Genomic DNA, 17,270 nt, shown 5'->3' on the forward strand with positions numbered 1-17,270 from the left:
CATGGAAGAACATGGACATTTTCATCTTCCAGGAATTGTGTATAGATCCTTGTGACATGGGGCTATGCATTATCATGCTGAAACATGAGGTGATGGCTGCGGATTAATGGTACGACATTAATGGGCCTCACGATCTCGTCACAGTATCTGTGTATTCAAATTGACATTGATAAGATACAATTGTGTTCGTTGTCCGTAGCTTATGCCTGCCCGTACCATAACCTCAACGCCACCATGGGGCACTCTGTTCATAATGTTGACATCAACAAATCGCTAGCCTACACTACGTGATCTGCCTAGTACAGTTAAAACCAGCATTAACCCGTGAAGAGCATACTTCCCCAGCGTGCCAGTGGCCATCGGAGGTGAGCCTTTACAGGCAGGTCAAGACCTTGGTGAGGATGATGAGCATGCAGATGAGCTTCCCTGAGATGGTTTATGACAGTTCTCTGGTTGTGCAAACTCAAAGTTTCATCAGCTGTCCAGGTGGCTGCTCTCAGACCATCCCACAGGTGAATTACCCAGATGTCCTCTGCTGGCGTGGTTACATGTGGTCTGCCGTTGTGAGGCCAGTTGGACTTACTGCTTATGGTAGAGAAATTAACATTAAATTATCTGGCAACTACTCTGGCAACTACTCTGGCAGACATTCCTGCAGTCAGCATGCCATTTTTTTTTAAAAACCTTTATTTAACTAGGCAAGACAGTGGGTTAACTGCCTGTTCAGGGGCAGAAAGACAGATTTGTACCATGTCAACTCAGGGGTTTGAACTTGCAACCTTCTGGTTGCTAGTCCACCACTCTCACCACTAGACTACCCTGTCACCCCAATTGCATGCTCCCCTCATAACTTGAGACATTTGTGGCATTGTGTTGTGTGACAGAACTGCACATTTTAGAGTAGACTTGTATTGTCCCCAGCACAAGGTGCAAATGTGTATTGTTCATGCTGTTTAATCAGCTTCTTGATATTCAGGTGTGGCATGAATGGATTATCTTGGCAAAAATGCTCACTAATAGGGATGTAAACAAATTTGTTCCCAAAAACTTTAGAGAAATAATCTTTTTGTATGCATCAAACAATTCTGGGATCTTTTATTTGTTTTCCCTTTCCTCCTTTATCTCTGTTTCTCTTGCTCAGCAAAGATGTTTCGGGACCGGGAATAACATGCAATTACTCAAATAAAAATAGGACCATTTCCAAAACGCATCAGTTTGACTTGTTTTAAGGAAATGATAAGCTGGTAAAATGACCCAACATATTTGGATAAGATTTCAGTTCAGCTTGGATGCATATTTATGAGCTTGAAATACTATCAGCTTTTATGATGCTGATAAAGATAGCACCTTTACAGACGGTCCCTAACTGTGAATTTCATTTTTTCAAGATGCTGAGTCAAAATGTGTATTTGGTGTAACATTTTACTGCAAGAAACGCCTAATGCTGTAGGAGTTAATGTTATAGAGAGGTTATAGACCTACAGTCAGTGTCCAGATTTCAGTTCGGCTACTATTCCATTTAACCCATCTGAACAGTACAGTTACCTTGATGCTATTACCCTGTGTTATTTACATTTACATTTAAGTCATTTAGCAGACGCTCTTATCCAGAGCGACTTACAAATTGGTGCATTCACCTTATGACATCCAGTGGAACAGTCACTTTACAATAGTGCATCTAAATCTTAAAGGGGGGGGGGGGTGAGAGGGATTACTTATCCTATCCTAGGTATTCCTTAAAGAGGTGGGGTTTCAGGTGTCTCCGGAAGGTGGTGATTGACTCCGCTGTCCTGGCGTCGTGAGGGAGTTTGTTCCACCATTGGGGGGCCAGAGCAGCGAACAGTTTTGACTGGGCTGAGCGGGAGCTGTACTTCCTCAGTGGTAGGGAGGCGAGCAGGCCAGAGGTGGATGAACGCAGTGCCCTTGTTTGGGTGTAGGGCCTGATCAGAGCCTGGAGGTACTGAGGTGCCGTTCCCTCACAGCTCCGTAGGCAAGCACCATGGTCTTGTAGCGGATGCGAGCTTCAACTGGAAGCCAGTGGAGAGAACGGAGGAGCGGGGTGACGTGAGAGAACTTGGGAAGGTTGAACACCAGACGGGCTGCGGCGTTCTGGATGAGTTGAAGGGGTTTAATGGCACAGGCAGGGAGCCCAGCCAACAGCGAGTTGCAGTAATCCAGACGGGAGATGACAAGTGCCTGGATTAGGACCTGCGCCGCTTCCTGTGTGAGGCAGGGTCGTACTCTGCGGATGTTGTAGAGCATGAACCTACAGGAACGGGCCACCGCCTTGATGTTGGTTGAGAACGACAGGGTGTTGTCCAGGATCACGCCAAGGTTCTTAGCGCTCTGGGAGGAGGACACAATGGAGTTGTCAACCGTGATGGCGAGATCATGGAACGGGCAGTCCTTCCCCGGGAGGAAGAGCAGCTCCGTCTTGCCGAGGTTCAGCTTGAGGTGGTGATCCGTCATCCACACTGATATGTCTGCCAGACATGCAGAGATGCGATTCGCCACCTGGTCATCAGAAGGGGGAAAGGAGAAGATTAATTGTGTGTCGTCTGCATAGCAATGATAGGAGAGACCATGTGAGGTTATGACAGAGCCAAGTGACTTGGTGTATAGCGAGAATAGGAGAGGGCCTAGAACAGAGCCCTGGGGGACACCAGTGGTGAGAGCGCGTGGTGAGGAGACAGATTCTCGCCACGCCACCTGGTAGGAGCGACCTGTCAGGTAGGACGCAATCCAAGCGTGGGCCGCGCCGGAGATGCCCAACTCGGAGAGGGTGGAGAGGAGGATCTGATGGTTCACAGTATCGAAGGCAGCCGATAGATCTAGAAGGATGAGAGCAGAGGAGAGAGAGTTAGTTTTAGCAGTGCGGAGCGCCTCTGTGATACAGAGGAGAGCAGTCTCAGTTGAATGACTAGTCTTGAAACCTGACTGATTTGGATCAAGAAGGTCATTCAGAGAGAGATAGCGGGAGAGCTGGCCAAGGACGGCACGTTCAAGAGTTTTGGAGAGAAAAGAAAGAAGGGATACTGGTCTGTAATTGTTGACATCGGAGGGATCGAGTGTAGGTTTTTTCAGAAGGGGTGCAACTCTCGCTCTCTTGAAGACGGAAGGGACGTAGCCAGCGGTCAGGGATGAGTTGATGAGCGAGGTGAGGTAAGGGAGAAGGTCTCCGGAAATGGTCTGGAGAAAAGAGGAGGGGATAGGGTCAAGCGGGCAGGTTGTTGGGCGGCCGGCCGTCACAAGACGCGAGATTTCATCTGGAGAGAGAGGGAGAAAGAGGTCAGAGCACAGGGTAGGGCAGTGTGAGCAGAACCAGCGGTGTCGTTTGACTTAGCAAACGAGGATCGGATGTCGTCGACCTTCTTTTCAAAATGGTTGACGAAGTCATCTGCAGAGAGGGAGGAGGGGGGGAGGGGGAGGAGGATTCAGGAGGGAGGAGAAGGTGGCAAAGAGCTTCCTAGGGTTAGAGGCAGATGCTTGGAATTTAGAGTGGTAGAAAGTGGCTTTAGCAGCAGAGACAGAGGAGGAAAATGTAGAGAGGAGGGAGTGAAAGGATGCCAGGTCCGCAGGGAGGCGAGTTTTCCTCCATTTCCGCTCGGCTGCCTGGAGCCCTGTTCTGTGAGCTCGCAATGAGTCATCGAGCCACGGAGCGGGAGGGGAGGACCGAGCCGGCCTGGAGGATAGGGGACATAGAGAGTCAAAGGATGCAGAGAGGGAGGAGAGGAGGGTTGAGGAGGCAGAGTCAGGAGATAGGTTGGAGAAGGTTTGAGCAGAGGGAAGAGATGATAGGATGGAAGAGGAGAGAGTAGCGGGAGAGAGAGAGCGAAGGTTGGGACGGCGCGATACCATCCGAGTAGGGGCAGTGTGGGAGGTGTTGGATGAGAGCGAGAGGGAAAAGGATACAAGGTAGTGGTCGGAGACTTGGAGGGGAGTTGCAGTGAGGTTAGTGGAAGAACAGCATCTAGTAAAGATGAGGTCGAGCGTATTGCCTGCCTTGTGAGTAGGGGGGGAAGGTGAGAGGGTGAGGTCAAAAGAGGAGAGGAGTGGAAAGAAGGAGGCAGAGAGGAATGAGTCAAAGGTAGACGTGGGGAGGTTAAAGTCGCCCAGAACTGTGAGAGGTGAGCCGTCCTCAGGAAAGGAGCTTATCAAGGCATCAAGCTCATTGATGAACTCTCCGAGGAACCTGGAGGGCGATAAATGATGAGGATGTTAAGCTTGAAAGGGCTGGTAACTGTGACAGCATGGAATTCAAAGGAGGCGATAGACAGATGGGTAAGGGGAGAAAGAGAGAATGACCACTTGGGAGAGATGAGGATCCCGGTGCCACCACCCCGCTGACCAGACGCTCTCGGGGTGTGCGAGAACACGTGGGCGGACGAAGAGAGAGCAGTAGGAGTAGCAGTGTTGTCTGTGGTGATCCATGTTTCCGTCAGTGCCAAGAAGTCGAGGGACTGGAGGGAGGCATAGGCTGAGAGGAACTCTGCCTTGTTGACCGCAGATCGGCAGTTCCAGAGGCTACCGGAGACCTGGAACTCCACGTGGGTCGTGCGCGCTGGGACCACCAGATTAGCGTGGCCGCGGCCACGCGGTGTGGAGCGTTTGTATGGTCTGTGCAGAGAGGAGAGAACAGGGATAGACAGACACATAGTTGACAGGCTACAGAAGAGGCTACGCTAATGCAAAGGAGATTGGAATGACAAGTGGACTACACGTCTCGAATGTTCAGAAAGTTAAGCTTACGTAGCAAGAATCTTATTGACTAAAATGATTAAAATGATACAGTACTGCTGAAGTAGGCTAGCTGGCAGTGGGTGCGTTGTTGACACTACACTAATCAAGTTGTTCCGTTGAGTGTAATAGTTTCTGCAGTGCTGCTATTCGGGGGCTAGCTGGCTAGCTAGCAGTGTTGTTTACGTTACGTTGCGTTAAAAGAACGACAATAGCTGGCTAGCTAACCTAGAAAATCGCTCTAGTCTACACAATTATCTTTGATACAAAGACGGCTATGTAGCTAGCTACGATCAAACAAATCAAACCGTTGTACTGTAATGAAATGAAATGAAAATGTGATACTACCTGTGAATGCGACCGGGTTGTGAGTCTATTCGGTAGACGTTGGCTAGCTGTTGGCTAGCTGTCGGCTAGCTGTTGGCTAGCTAGCAGAGTCTCCTACGTTAAGGACGACAAATAGCTGGATAGCTAACCTCGGTAAATTAAGATAATCACTCTAAGAATACACACTCTAAACTACACAATTATCTTGGATACGAAGACAGCAAAGACAGCTATGTAGCTAGCTAACACTACACTAATCAAGTCGTTCAGTTGAGTGTAATAGTTTCTCCAGTGCAGCTAATCAGTGGACGTTAGCTAGCTGGCTAGTGAAGACTACGTTAGGACTGCGAAATACGATAATTACGCAATTATCTTTGATACAAAGACGTCTATGTAGCTAGCTAAGAGGAAATTGCTAAGATTAGACAAATCAAACCGTTGTGCTATAATGAAATGTAATGAAATGTAATGAAAAAGTTATACTACCTGCGGGAGTTAATTGTTTACTCCAAGTGTAACTCTGTGTTGTCTGTTCACACTGCTATGCTTTATCTTGGCCAGGTCGCAGTTGCAAATGAGAACTTGTTCTCAACTAGCCTACCTGGTTAAATAAAGGTAAAAAAAAATAAAATTTAAATGGCATTTTGAAGACCCCGTCTTGTGACTATTGAATTTGTTTAGCGCCACAATCAGCACAGATTACGTAGTCGGCACTGCTTCCATCCTCTTTTAACACCTCACCAAATCTTTCCCAAACATTGGAATACTGTTCTGGCCCTCCCTTGTCTTTATTTTCATCTCTCCATTTCACAGCTTTTCTCTTATTAAATTTAACTCCCACAATGTCCCCTTTGCCTCAGTGGATAGACATGAACTTTTTCTCCTCTCAAAAGTTCCCAAAAGAATTTGGCAATTGGCATGTGTTCAGCACTACAGTTAGGTCCTAATGCAGAGGCTACACACTAACGAGAGATAGAAATAATGAAAGAAAAACCTCAATGTGGCCTATAGATATGAATTGCACAAGAATTATACATATATGGATTTTTAATACATTGTTTTCTATTTATTCAACCTGCCAGCCACCCACTCGCCCTTCATCCACACAATATTTCATGACCCTAAACCCACACACGTATATAACTGCAGGGACCTGCACATTACGACCCACCAGTCCAGGTATCCAGGATTTCAGTAGATTCCTTCAAAACTGGCCACTAGAGGCAACGTTGAGCTCTATTATCATTAAGTTAATGCTAAATTTAGCAGCGGAGCAAACCAGGTGCAGCCGCAGCATGAGGGTCAACCTTGGGGGCCCTACACATTTTACGTTTGGAGCAACATCGAAATTTGACGTTTGGCAACGTAGGAATCTGAAGTCAAATTGGTCAAACCGGGAGACCTTGTTGATGTGCATGCACAAGCGTGTGCAAGCATGCGAGTGCAGCCTATGTGCTGAGTGTGTGTGTGTGTGTGTGTGTGTGTGTGTGTGTGTGTGTGTGTGTGTGTGTGTGTGTGTGTGTGTGTGTGTGTGTGTGTGTGTGTGTGTGTGTGTGTGTGTGTGTGTGTGTGTGTGTGCGCGCATCTGTTGTTGGGATTCATAGTGCATGATCTTTTTCACACAGAAGTACTGATGGTGTATGTAACTGCAGGAAGCAGAGAGCCTGTTCTCCCCCAGAAATGTGTGCATGTAGCAGCCGCAGGGAAATCAATGTGTGTGTTTATGTGTAAGCAAGCGTGTGTATTTATACATGTGTCAGTGTGAACTGTACTATGTGGCTACATGCATGTAGGTGCTAAATCTGGCTGGGCCAGATGCGTCCACCCACGTGGGAGTGATGTAAAATGACAAGGCCATGAATCTGGTTAGGTTCCAGAAAATGTATGAGACCCGTTTGTTAAAGGATGCTAGGAGGTAGAGGGAATGAAAGGATAAGGATGCTAGGAGGTAGAGGGAATGAAAGGATAAGGATGCTAGGAGGTAGAGGGAATGAAAGGATAAGGATGATAGGAGGTAGAGGGAATGAAAGGATAAGGATGCTAGGAGGTAGAGGGAATGAAAGGATAAGGATGCTAGGAGGTAGAGGGAATGAAAGGATAAGGATGCTAGGAGGTAGAGGGAATGAAAGGATAAGGATGATAGGAGGTAGAGGGAATGAAAGGATAAGGATGCTAGGAGGTAGAATGAAAGGAATGAATGAAAGGATAAGGATGCTAGGAGGTAGAGGGAATGAAAGGATAAGGATGCTAGGAGGTAGAGGGAATGAAAGGATAAGGATGCTAGGAGGTAGAGGGAATGAAAGGATAAGGATGCTAGGAGGTAGAGGGAATGAAAGGATAAGGATGCTAGGAGGTAGAGGGAATGAAAGGGAGGTAGATAAAGGATAAGGATGCTAGGAGGTAGAGGGAATGAAAGGATAAGGATGATAGGAGGTAGAGGGAATGAAAGGATAAGGATGCTAGGAGGTAGAGGGAATGAAAGGATAAGGATGCTAGGAGGTAGAGGGAATGAAAGGATAAGGATGCTAGGAGGTAGAGGGAATGAAAGGATAAGGTGGAGCATCTGTTGGAGCATCTTGTAGAACTGCTGGAATACAGGCTTCCTGCAACTTGATTCATCATCATTTTTAATATGGTGCTCTGGCATGGCTCCTATAAAGTAAAGGAATGTTATGCAGTGGTTTAAAAGTACTCCTTAACTGTCACGTTCTGACCTTAGTTCCTTTATTTTGTCTTTGTGTTAGTTTGGTCAGGGCGTGAGTTGGGTTGGGTAGTCTATGTTATTTTTTCTAGGTAGTATTTATGTGTTTGGCCTGGTATGGCTCTCAATCAGAGGCAAGTGTCATTCGTTGTCTCTGATTGAGAATCATACTTAGGTAGCCTGTTTTCCCCATTTTAGTTGCGGGTGATTGTTTTCTGTCTCTGTGTCTTCACCAGACAGAACTGTTTTGTTTTCGTTCGTTCTCCTTGTTATTTTTTTTTTTTGTGTTCAGTGTTAATAAATATCAACATGGACACGTACCACGCTGCATATTGGTCCAATCTTTCATACTCCTTGTCAGAGGAAGACGAATCTCGTTACATTAAGTCTTTTTTTGGGGGTATCTCTACATAACTATTTATATTTTTTAAACTTTTACTTCACTCTATTCCTAAAGAAAATAATGTACTTTTTACTCCATAAATTTTCCCTGACACCCAAAAGTACTTGTTACATTTTGAACCCTTAGCAGGACAGGAAAATGGTCCAATTCACGCACTTATCTAGAAAACATCACCTGGTCATCCCTACTACCTCTGATCTGACAGACTCACTAAACACAAACGCTTCATTTGTAAATGATGTCTGAGTGTTGGAGTGTGCCCCTGGCTATCTGTAAAAAAAATGTACAACAAGAAAATTGTGGCATCTGATTTCTCTTTATATAAGCAATTTTAAATTATTTTTACTTTTAGTTTTGATACTTAAGTATATTTAAAACCAAATACTTTTAGACTTTTACTCAAGCTGTATTTTACTGGTGACGTTCACTTTCACTTGAGTCATTTCCTATTAAGTATCTTTACATTTACATTACATTTAAGTCATTTCGCAGACACTCTTATCCAGAGCGACTTACAAATTGTATCTTTACATTTTTTTACTCAAGTATGACAATTGGGTACTTTTTCCACCACGGATGTTATGATGAAACCATTGTGTCTGGTAGATCTATCCTCACGATCTATCCACATCAAGGCCAGTGTGTTAGCGTCTTTATCTCTATGTGTGTGTGTGTGTGTGTGTAAACACTCCCTTGTGTACACTATCTTTCTGTCACATCTGCTCCTGCCATGTCCTCTAGTGCTCATCCGGTGTCTCCCTGACCTGCCGCCACTCCCCCAGTGTTCTCTCCCTCTCCCTCTCTCTGTGTGTGATTGTGTGGGCGGAGACAGGTGTGCTGGAGTCAGAGCAGATTCCCACCAGCTGCAACCTGTTCCATAATCAAGACATCTACAAATACTCAGTCCTGCCACTTCCACACTGCCAGATCGTAATCTCTGCCCAGTCAGTCCATGTTTCTCCTTGCCTGACGATGTTTTCCTCTCAGTTCTCAGCTACAGTTCTGCCCACTCTGACTCTGGTCCCTGTCTCCAGTCCGACTTCTCATCAGTTCTGCTACTCTGTCCTGGATTCCCCACTCTACGCTCCCTTGGATTCCCCTCCGGACCTGCTTATTCTGCCCCACACCTCTCGCTCCAGCCTCCAAACCTGGTTTCCGGTAACCCACCCAAGCTTCCCCTGGCCTGCACTCAATCTTCCCCCGTGTTTCAATAAACATCTTGGTTACCTCATCCCAGTCTCCTCGTCTGAGTCTGCTCTTGGGTTCACCTGTTCCGCTCCGCGTGACACTTTCTCTGTGTGTGTGTTTGTTTTGTACAGTGTATGTACTATGTCTGTTAGAACTATGACTGTGAATGTCAGTGGTGTAGATTTGGCCCTGAGGGGCCACTGTAGCTGTGCTGAGACCAGAGTTATAAGGTTGCTGTTTGTCCCTGTCTGCCTGCATGCCATGGGACGCCTGCCTGATCGAGTGACGCCTTAATGCAAGGTCGCCGCCGACGTGCTCAGCTCTGCCGGTATCAGTGTCACAGAGGATGCATCTCAAATAGCCCCCTAATAGGGAATAGGGAATAGGGAATAGGGAATAGGGAATAGGGAATAGGGAATAGGGAATAGGGAATAGGGAATAGGGAATAGGGTGCCTTTTGAGATGCAGTCACAAGGATTTCACTGAGTAGACTACACCATCTCTCTACGCCCTGTCTGACAACTTTGTTTAATATCCTACAGTGGATATTCAGGGCTACAGACTGAGGAAAATATAGTACTTAGTCCTAGTCATGACAGTGAAGACCCAGCTCCACAGTGAAGACCCAGCTCCACAGTATGACAGCATAATGCACAGCTAGCTACAGCTAGTGCACAGCTAGCTACATCGGCTTTAATTGGCGAACCCTGAATCTAACCTCCTGTATTAGCCAGTTGAAGTGAGAAGGAGGCTAGCAAGGTCGGACTCATTTACTTCTTGTGCAATACTGATAAATGACCCATGGGAAATGAACGCCAGAGCAGTGTGTTTTTTAAGTCATCTTTGCTGAGTAATTATGAGACTTGTGCATTATTGTGGCAAGGTGTGGCATTAGCGTCCGTCGGGATGTCTACGAGTCTGTATGGTCGCATTCTGCTCCTCGACAGCTTCACAAAGAGCTGCTCTGCCCACGCTCAGACCCACCCGGGTCATGGTGAAACATAACGGGGCTGATGCACCCTAAGCCTCCCTCTGCTTCTCTGGTTTTCCTGCTGCCGCAGATAAGAGAGAGAGAGCTTAGAGAGAGCTCAGAGAGAGCTTCTGACAGCCCTGGCTCTCTTTCATGCTCTTTTCTTCAAGCACTTTGGGTGAATCAATGAAAAGGCTTTAAAGTTGAGTCACCATCCTCTCCCTCCCCCTCTCCACACCCCCTTACCCGAGCAGGCATGACCACTTGGCAGCAGTTTGGGCGGCAGTCTCCTTTGTGAGCTGCTTTAATTTGATGTGCTCCTCTGCATGTGTAATAACACGCCCACTCCTAGTAATAAGCTGAATAAACCCAGGTGTTCTTTTGATGAGATCCCATGTGTACAACATTTGTGTCCTACTTCTTCTACAGCATCTGGAGAGTGAGAGAGACAATCCCTATAGAGGAGCCTATCCCTGAAGAAAAATGTATTTGTAACAGAAAACAAAACCGTTCAAAACTGCTAGGGCTTGTGTGTGTGTGTGTGTGTGTGTGTGTGTGTGTGTGTGTGTGTGTGTGTGTGTGTGTGTGTGTGTGTGTGTGTGTGTGTGTGTGTGTGTGTGTGTGTGTGTGTGTGTGTGTGTGTGTGTGTGTGTGTGTGTGTGTGTGTGTGTGTGTGTACATCATTTTTCTGTGAGTTTTTCTGTGTTCAGTACTGTCAGGAACTGTTTTTGAAACTATAACACAAAGGCAAACAAGGAAGAGAAAGGAGTCGACTGTTACAAGGTGAAAACAGTTTTAAGGCTTCTCTTATACACACTGCTACTCCTCCAACAGGTTATGTTGTAGATAGATTGTCACAGCAGTCTGAACAAATACCACCCCCTTCAGTGCCTTTCTGTACATTCATATTTTATTTCCCTGTGAACCTTTCTCTTGGAAGACATGTTTGAAAGGCCACATAACAATCAATAGTTGGGCAAGAGTCTTTCTGCATTGGGTGAAAATAAGACGGTTTGCCGTTTACATTTTAGCTCATCTAAATCAACCATTTATCGGACAATCAAGAACTTCAAGGAGAGCGGTTCAATTGTTGTGAAGAAGGCTTCAGGGCGCCAAAGAAATTACAGCAAGTGCCAGGACCATCTCCAAAAGTTGATTCAGCTGTGGGATCGGGGCACCACCAGTACAGAGCTTGCTCAGGAAAGGCAGCAGGCCGGTGTGAGTGCATCTGCACGCACAGTGAGGCAAATACTTTTGGAGGATGGCCTGGTGTCAAGAAGGGCAGCAAAGAAGCCACTTCTCTCCAGGAAAAACATCAGGGACAGACTGATATTCTGCAAAAGGTACATGGATTGGACTGCTGAGGACTGGCGTGAAGTCATTGTCTCTGAATCCCCTTTCCGATTGTTTGGGGCATCCGGAAAAAAAGCTTGTCCGGAGAAGACAAGGTGAGAGCTACCATCAGTCCTGTGTCATGCCAACAGTAAAGCATCCTGAGACCATTCATGCGTGGGGTTGCTTCTCAGCCAAGGGTCTGGGCTCACTCAGAATTTTGCCTAAAAACACAGCCATGAAAAAAGAATGGTACCAACACATCCTCCGAGAGCAACTTCTCCCAACCATCCAGGAACAGTTTGGTGATGAACAATGCCTTTTCCAGCATGATGGAGCACCTTGCCATAAGGCAAAAGTGATAACTAAGTGGCTCGGGGAACAAAACATCAATATTTTGGGTCCATGGCCAGGAAACTCCCCAGACCTTAATCCCATTGAGAACTTGTGGTCAATCCTCAAGAGGCGGGTGGACAAACAAAAACCCACAAATTCTGACAAACTCCAAGCATTAATTATGCAAGAATGGGCTGCCATCAGTCAGGATGTGGCCCAGAAGTTAATTGACAGCATGCCAGGGTGGATTGCAGAGGTCTTGAAAAAAAAGGGCCAGCACTGCAAATATTGACTCTTTGCATCAACTTCATGTAATTGTCAATAAAGCCTTTGACACTTATTAAATGCTTGTAATTCTACTTCAGTATTCCATAGTAACATCTGACAAAAAATATCTAAAGACACTGAAGCAGCCAACTTTGTGGAAATTAATATTTGTGTCCTTCTCAAAACCTTTGGCCACAACTGTACTGTGCAGCAGAGCACGCACAAATGGCTCAGCTTCAACATTTGAATGATCAGTTTAGTGATACCCGAGCTCTGCCCGTACCCTAGTTATTGATGAATAAACAGGCCCTACCTGGCCCTAACCCAGGGGTTCTCAAACGTTTTTGGCCCACAACCACATTTGACATCTGAAGATTTTGGCAACCACACCGATGTGAAAAAAGTATGTAGTTAAACAGCCTGTGTTTACTTTTTTATTTGGGGCTGTGGCAGTCAATTTAAAAACGTTCTAACAGTATTTCTGATTGTCTTCTCAACTCACCATCACATACTTTTAATGTGGGGCAGTCAATAGCAAATGAGTCTGACATTATGTCTCTTAACTCACCACCACCAATGAGATGGGTGTGCTTGATGCATGTCGCGTCGGAGCTTCTTAACAGTCAGGGCGCTTGGTTGACAGTGCACACCTCATCTCTGCTGTCACATCCAACCTGGATCCATATTTGGTTTTAATGCAGACGAGAGCAGATATGAGCTGGCGAAGGGTAGCCTACCATGAGTTTTATGGTGCTTTCAGACGACTGAGAACGACGACTGAGAACTCAAGTCAAATCATGATGTCAATGATATTCCGAGTTGAAATTCCAAGTTGGATGGCTGTTCAAATCGATTTTTCCAGTCGGAGCTCGTTTCTTTCCGAGTTCCCAGTTGTCTTGAACGCACTGAAATCTGAGTTCCCAATTGTTTTGAATGCGGCAAACATTTTCAGAGGGAGACGGTCACATGACAGCTCGATCAGCTGTTCGATTTCACTTACCAGTATGTCAACTGCGCCAGGATCACAGTTAAATGGATTGAGAAGTCCGTCCCAAAGTGCTCTTCCAAGCGTTGGAGGGGAGCAGTCATCCCCCGCAGTGGTGTAAAGTACTTAAGTAAAAATACTTGAAAGTACTACTTAAGTAGTTTTTTGGGGTATCTGTATTTTACTATCTATCTATTTTATCGTTTAAATCTCGAGACAACTCTGATATAAAGTGTTTTTTCTCAAAGTTGCTGGGATGTCACGTGTCCTATTTATATCAGTAGCAAATAAGCCATTCCATTTTTTGTTGACCAAATTCGACACTCATTGATTTCTAAACAAAAACTCCCTGCATGGTGCGCGGACGAAATAGCGCCACCTGCTGGAGAACACAGATATTTGGCCTAGTTATCCCTCTCGCATCGTCTCTTCCTCTCTGCTGAATTGGCTCATGGGGCTGAAATAGACAGCTCAGTGGTACTGAAATGGCTCATGTGGCTGAAATGGACAGCTATGTGGTGCTGAAATGTGTCAAGCCCTGTACAAGCTGCCTGACAGCCTGCAGCAGTTTTGGTAAATAATGCACTTTAGCCTGCTTTCTATGCGTGGAACCCCTCATTATAGCACTTTGGTCCATCCGCCTGCTTGGTTTGAAGCTGCTGTGACCGTTGGAGTCTTTTACCTGGGTAGGATAGACCTCTCAGTGAGTGAAGAGGGCACACTGTTGTGAGAGCTGCAAGGAGACATTTAACATCATTAGACCAGATGAGATTGCATTAAGTGCATAGGCAGGCATGCAGGGAAGCAAGCAGACATTCACCCATGCAGTCCCGCACGCACACCCATACACACTAAGGCTTCCATATGTCCTCTGTATGTAATGATCACTGGGTGAAGTCTGGCTCGCAGGGCTCTAAGTAGATGTGCATTTGGAGACAGTAACTCCAGAGCAAAGGCGTGGGGTTGGATGAGAGCCATTTCGTGACATTCACATGTAGCTGAAAGCAAATGTCTCCTACCGACTCGGGCTGTCGCAAAATATGCCTGTCTGTCCTTACTACAAATACTTATATCCAAACTCACATGACACAACTGAATCAACTGATTGGCTGGAACTACCGTGGATCTTTTTGATCCATTCCACATTTACACTGTTCCCAGATCAGTTCTGTTTTTCAGTGTCTTGTTGTTTTTCAGTGTCTTGGTTGTGTTGTGTTGATGTAGTTCTGTGATTCCTTTCCTGATTCCTTTTTGTAGGCTCTTGTTGGTGCCTTTGTGTTTCCATTGGCTAGGTCATATCCTTTGGAAATTCATTGTGAATGTATAAGTAATGACTCTCTCTTCTAGCAGTTTTTAGGTGGTAGAGTAAAATGCAAAGATTTAGTGACACTGACCAAACCCGGAAATGAATAGATAATACACGGCTACACAAAACGTCCCTCACAGGGACAAGCTGCCTGATAAAGTTGCCTGTCTGGTTCTCTGTCTGTATAAGAGCTGTTAACCTGGTATGTGAGGCTCCATACTTTGCCCCAAGTCTCTCTGACAAATGTTCCCTGCTAATGTCAACTCGTTTAATGTCCCATGTTCTCTCTACACAGCCAGGATGGTTGTAGGAATCCTGCTGAACAGGAACACTTTCAGAGGCTATGTAAGGCTCCTGTAGATTTATGTATATAGGACTATAGATATAGACTAGATATAGACTAAACTATGTCTCCTGAATAGATAGAACTTCATAGTCATACTACCGTATAGATCTAGTATAGTTACCCATAACATCTATGGAACTTATTTGTCCTGTTGGCATCTTTAACTTTGTACTCTAGGTCCCGTCTAAACAGAAGGGATGTTCTATTTGAAGTTAATTTGATTCCTGTTTTTCACCCCCCATTTTCAGGGTTCCTATGGGGAGTCCTAAACCTGGGATGCAGCTTGGCTATGGAGGCATGGCTGGAGGAATGGGTGGTGGAGGAGGTCAGAGACTGGCCAACCAAGAGAGCCACAGGCCGTTGCAGCAATCTAGCTCAGGCCCCGACTATGGCTCTGGCCCGGGTCAGGGCCATGGGCCAGGGATGGGTGGTGGGATGGGTTCTGGGATGGGTGGCGGTCAGGGTCAGCATGGCCAGAGCCTCAGTCAGCCCGGTCAGCACGCCTCCAGACGGAACCTCCAGGTGGACTTCAGCAGCTCGGGAGGCCGGACGGGTCGCTCTTCCTCAGCGTCTCCGGACCGGGGGATCACCCCCACCTCACCCTACTCGGTGCCTCAGATCGCCCCCATGCCCGTCAGCAAGCTGTGCCCCCTCTGCTCCACCACAGAGCTGACCAATCCGCCGGCCCTGCCAAACTACAACACCTGCACACAGTGCCGCTCCACCGTCTGCAACCAGTGTGGCTTCAACCCCAACCCCCACCTCACAGAAGTAAGTAAAAACCACTGCCTGTTAACATGCTGACTCTATTACAGCTATATCTAGGATCAGTTATCTATACCTTAATACTTAGGGAATTAAACCAGTTTACTAAACAGATAAGCTCTTAAGGGGCATCATGTTAAGTCACAAAATTAGGCACATCCTCATATATCTAGCCTCCTATTTCTCTCAGGCAGGCATGCACAGTCATTTTGACTTCTCCAATCTCTAAGTCCCAGACATAGAAAAGGCCCTTCCTTAATGAGTATGAAGGTCCTGTCCTCCGTCAGTGACCTCTGACCTCTTTCTCAAAGGGAGCCCAGCAGAGCCTGCTGTCAGTAGCGTCTCCGTCGGGCTCGCTCCCTGGTTTTTCAGCCTCTGTTTTGACAGCAGGAGAGTAACGGAGGGGCTGTCTCTCTGTCCTTCCCCTGAACATGTGGGCGGCACCAGGCAGGTGGGTTTCAGAGAGAGGAAGTGAGGGAGGAGGCACCGTGGGGTATTGTTTGCCCCGAGGATGTGGGTGAAGCGGTATTCTCTCCGGAGCTGTGAGAGCCTCCGAGGCACGGTGCCAATGCCACTGTAGTGTTGAGATGAGTTCTGGTCCCAACTGCCATCATGTTTTATTGTGAGGGACATTTATATGCATTATATTCTGAGAGCAGAACCAGGGGAAAGAGAATGTGGGGAAATTATGAAGAGAGAGTGGGAAGTGGAGTGTTAGAGAAACTGGGCCAAGAGCGAGAGATGGGAGGGAGAGAGAAATAGAGAGACGGGAGGGAAGTAGAGAGAGAAGGGGGGAGAGCGTATACAATTTGAAGAGTGTGTCTGTTCATGTATAAACTGATGATGGAATATGTATGTGCATGTTTACACTGTTAGTGATATGTACTATACAATATGCAGGCCAAATTTTGTGATAGGGTGTAGGGCAGAGGGTGGAGGGTGGAGGGTGGAGGGTGTAGGGCAAAGGGTGGAGGGTGTAGGGCAGAGGGTGTAGGGCAGAGGGTGTAGGGCAGAGGGTGTATGGCAAAGGGTGTAGGGCAGAGGGTGGAGGGTGTAGGGCAGAGGGTGTAGGGCAGAGGGTGGAGGGTGTAGGATGAATGCCCGGAGGTGCACTTAGGTGTAATGTGAAGAAGGGGCAGCAAAACAGAGGATGCGGAGAAAACATTCACCCCTCAGTGCTGAGGAGGAGGGAGGAAGAGAAAATGAACATGAAAAAGAGAGAATAGAGAAGACGAGGATGGAAAAGAGGATGAATAAGAGGAGGAGGATGGAAAAGAGGATGAATAAGAGGAGGAGGATGGAAAAGAGGATGAATAAGAGGAGGAGGATGGAAAAGAGGATGAATAAGAGGAGGAGGATGGAAAAGAGGATGAATAAGAGGAGGAGGGAATGAAGAGAGAGACTGGAGAGGAAAAGGAGTAGGAGGTAGATGAAGGAGTGAGGAGGGAAAAAAGAAATTGAGCAGGATTTAAAACTAGGGGGATTAGGGAGATATAAGAGGAGAGGGAGGTGTACGGGGAAGAGAGGGTGGAGATGGAAAAGAAGGTGTACAGGGGAGAGAGGGGAGAGAGGGAAGAGAGGGAGGTGTTATTTTAATTTAATTTAAT

General features: G+C 46.6%; 1 protein-coding gene across 1 annotated transcript in view; it reads left to right on the forward strand.

The window, feature by feature from the left end:
• The window catches only part of LOC124045056 (protein bassoon-like), a 44,136-nt gene extending 27,768 nt beyond the window's left edge, over nt 1–16,368 (forward strand). The window contains exon 2 of the mRNA XM_046364276.1: nt 15,147–16,368. Coding sequence (XP_046220232.1) covers nt 15,147–15,702 — 556 coding nt within the window. The 3' untranslated portion in view covers nt 15,703–16,368. The remainder of the gene's footprint in view (nt 1–15,146) is intronic.
• Nucleotides 16,369–17,270: the final 902 nt, after the last annotated feature.

Source organism: Oncorhynchus gorbuscha, linkage group LG10 (genome assembly GCF_021184085.1).
Source record: "Oncorhynchus gorbuscha isolate QuinsamMale2020 ecotype Even-year linkage group LG10, OgorEven_v1.0, whole genome shotgun sequence".
In the NCBI taxonomy this organism is placed as follows: Eukaryota; Metazoa; Chordata; class Actinopteri; order Salmoniformes; family Salmonidae; genus Oncorhynchus; species Oncorhynchus gorbuscha.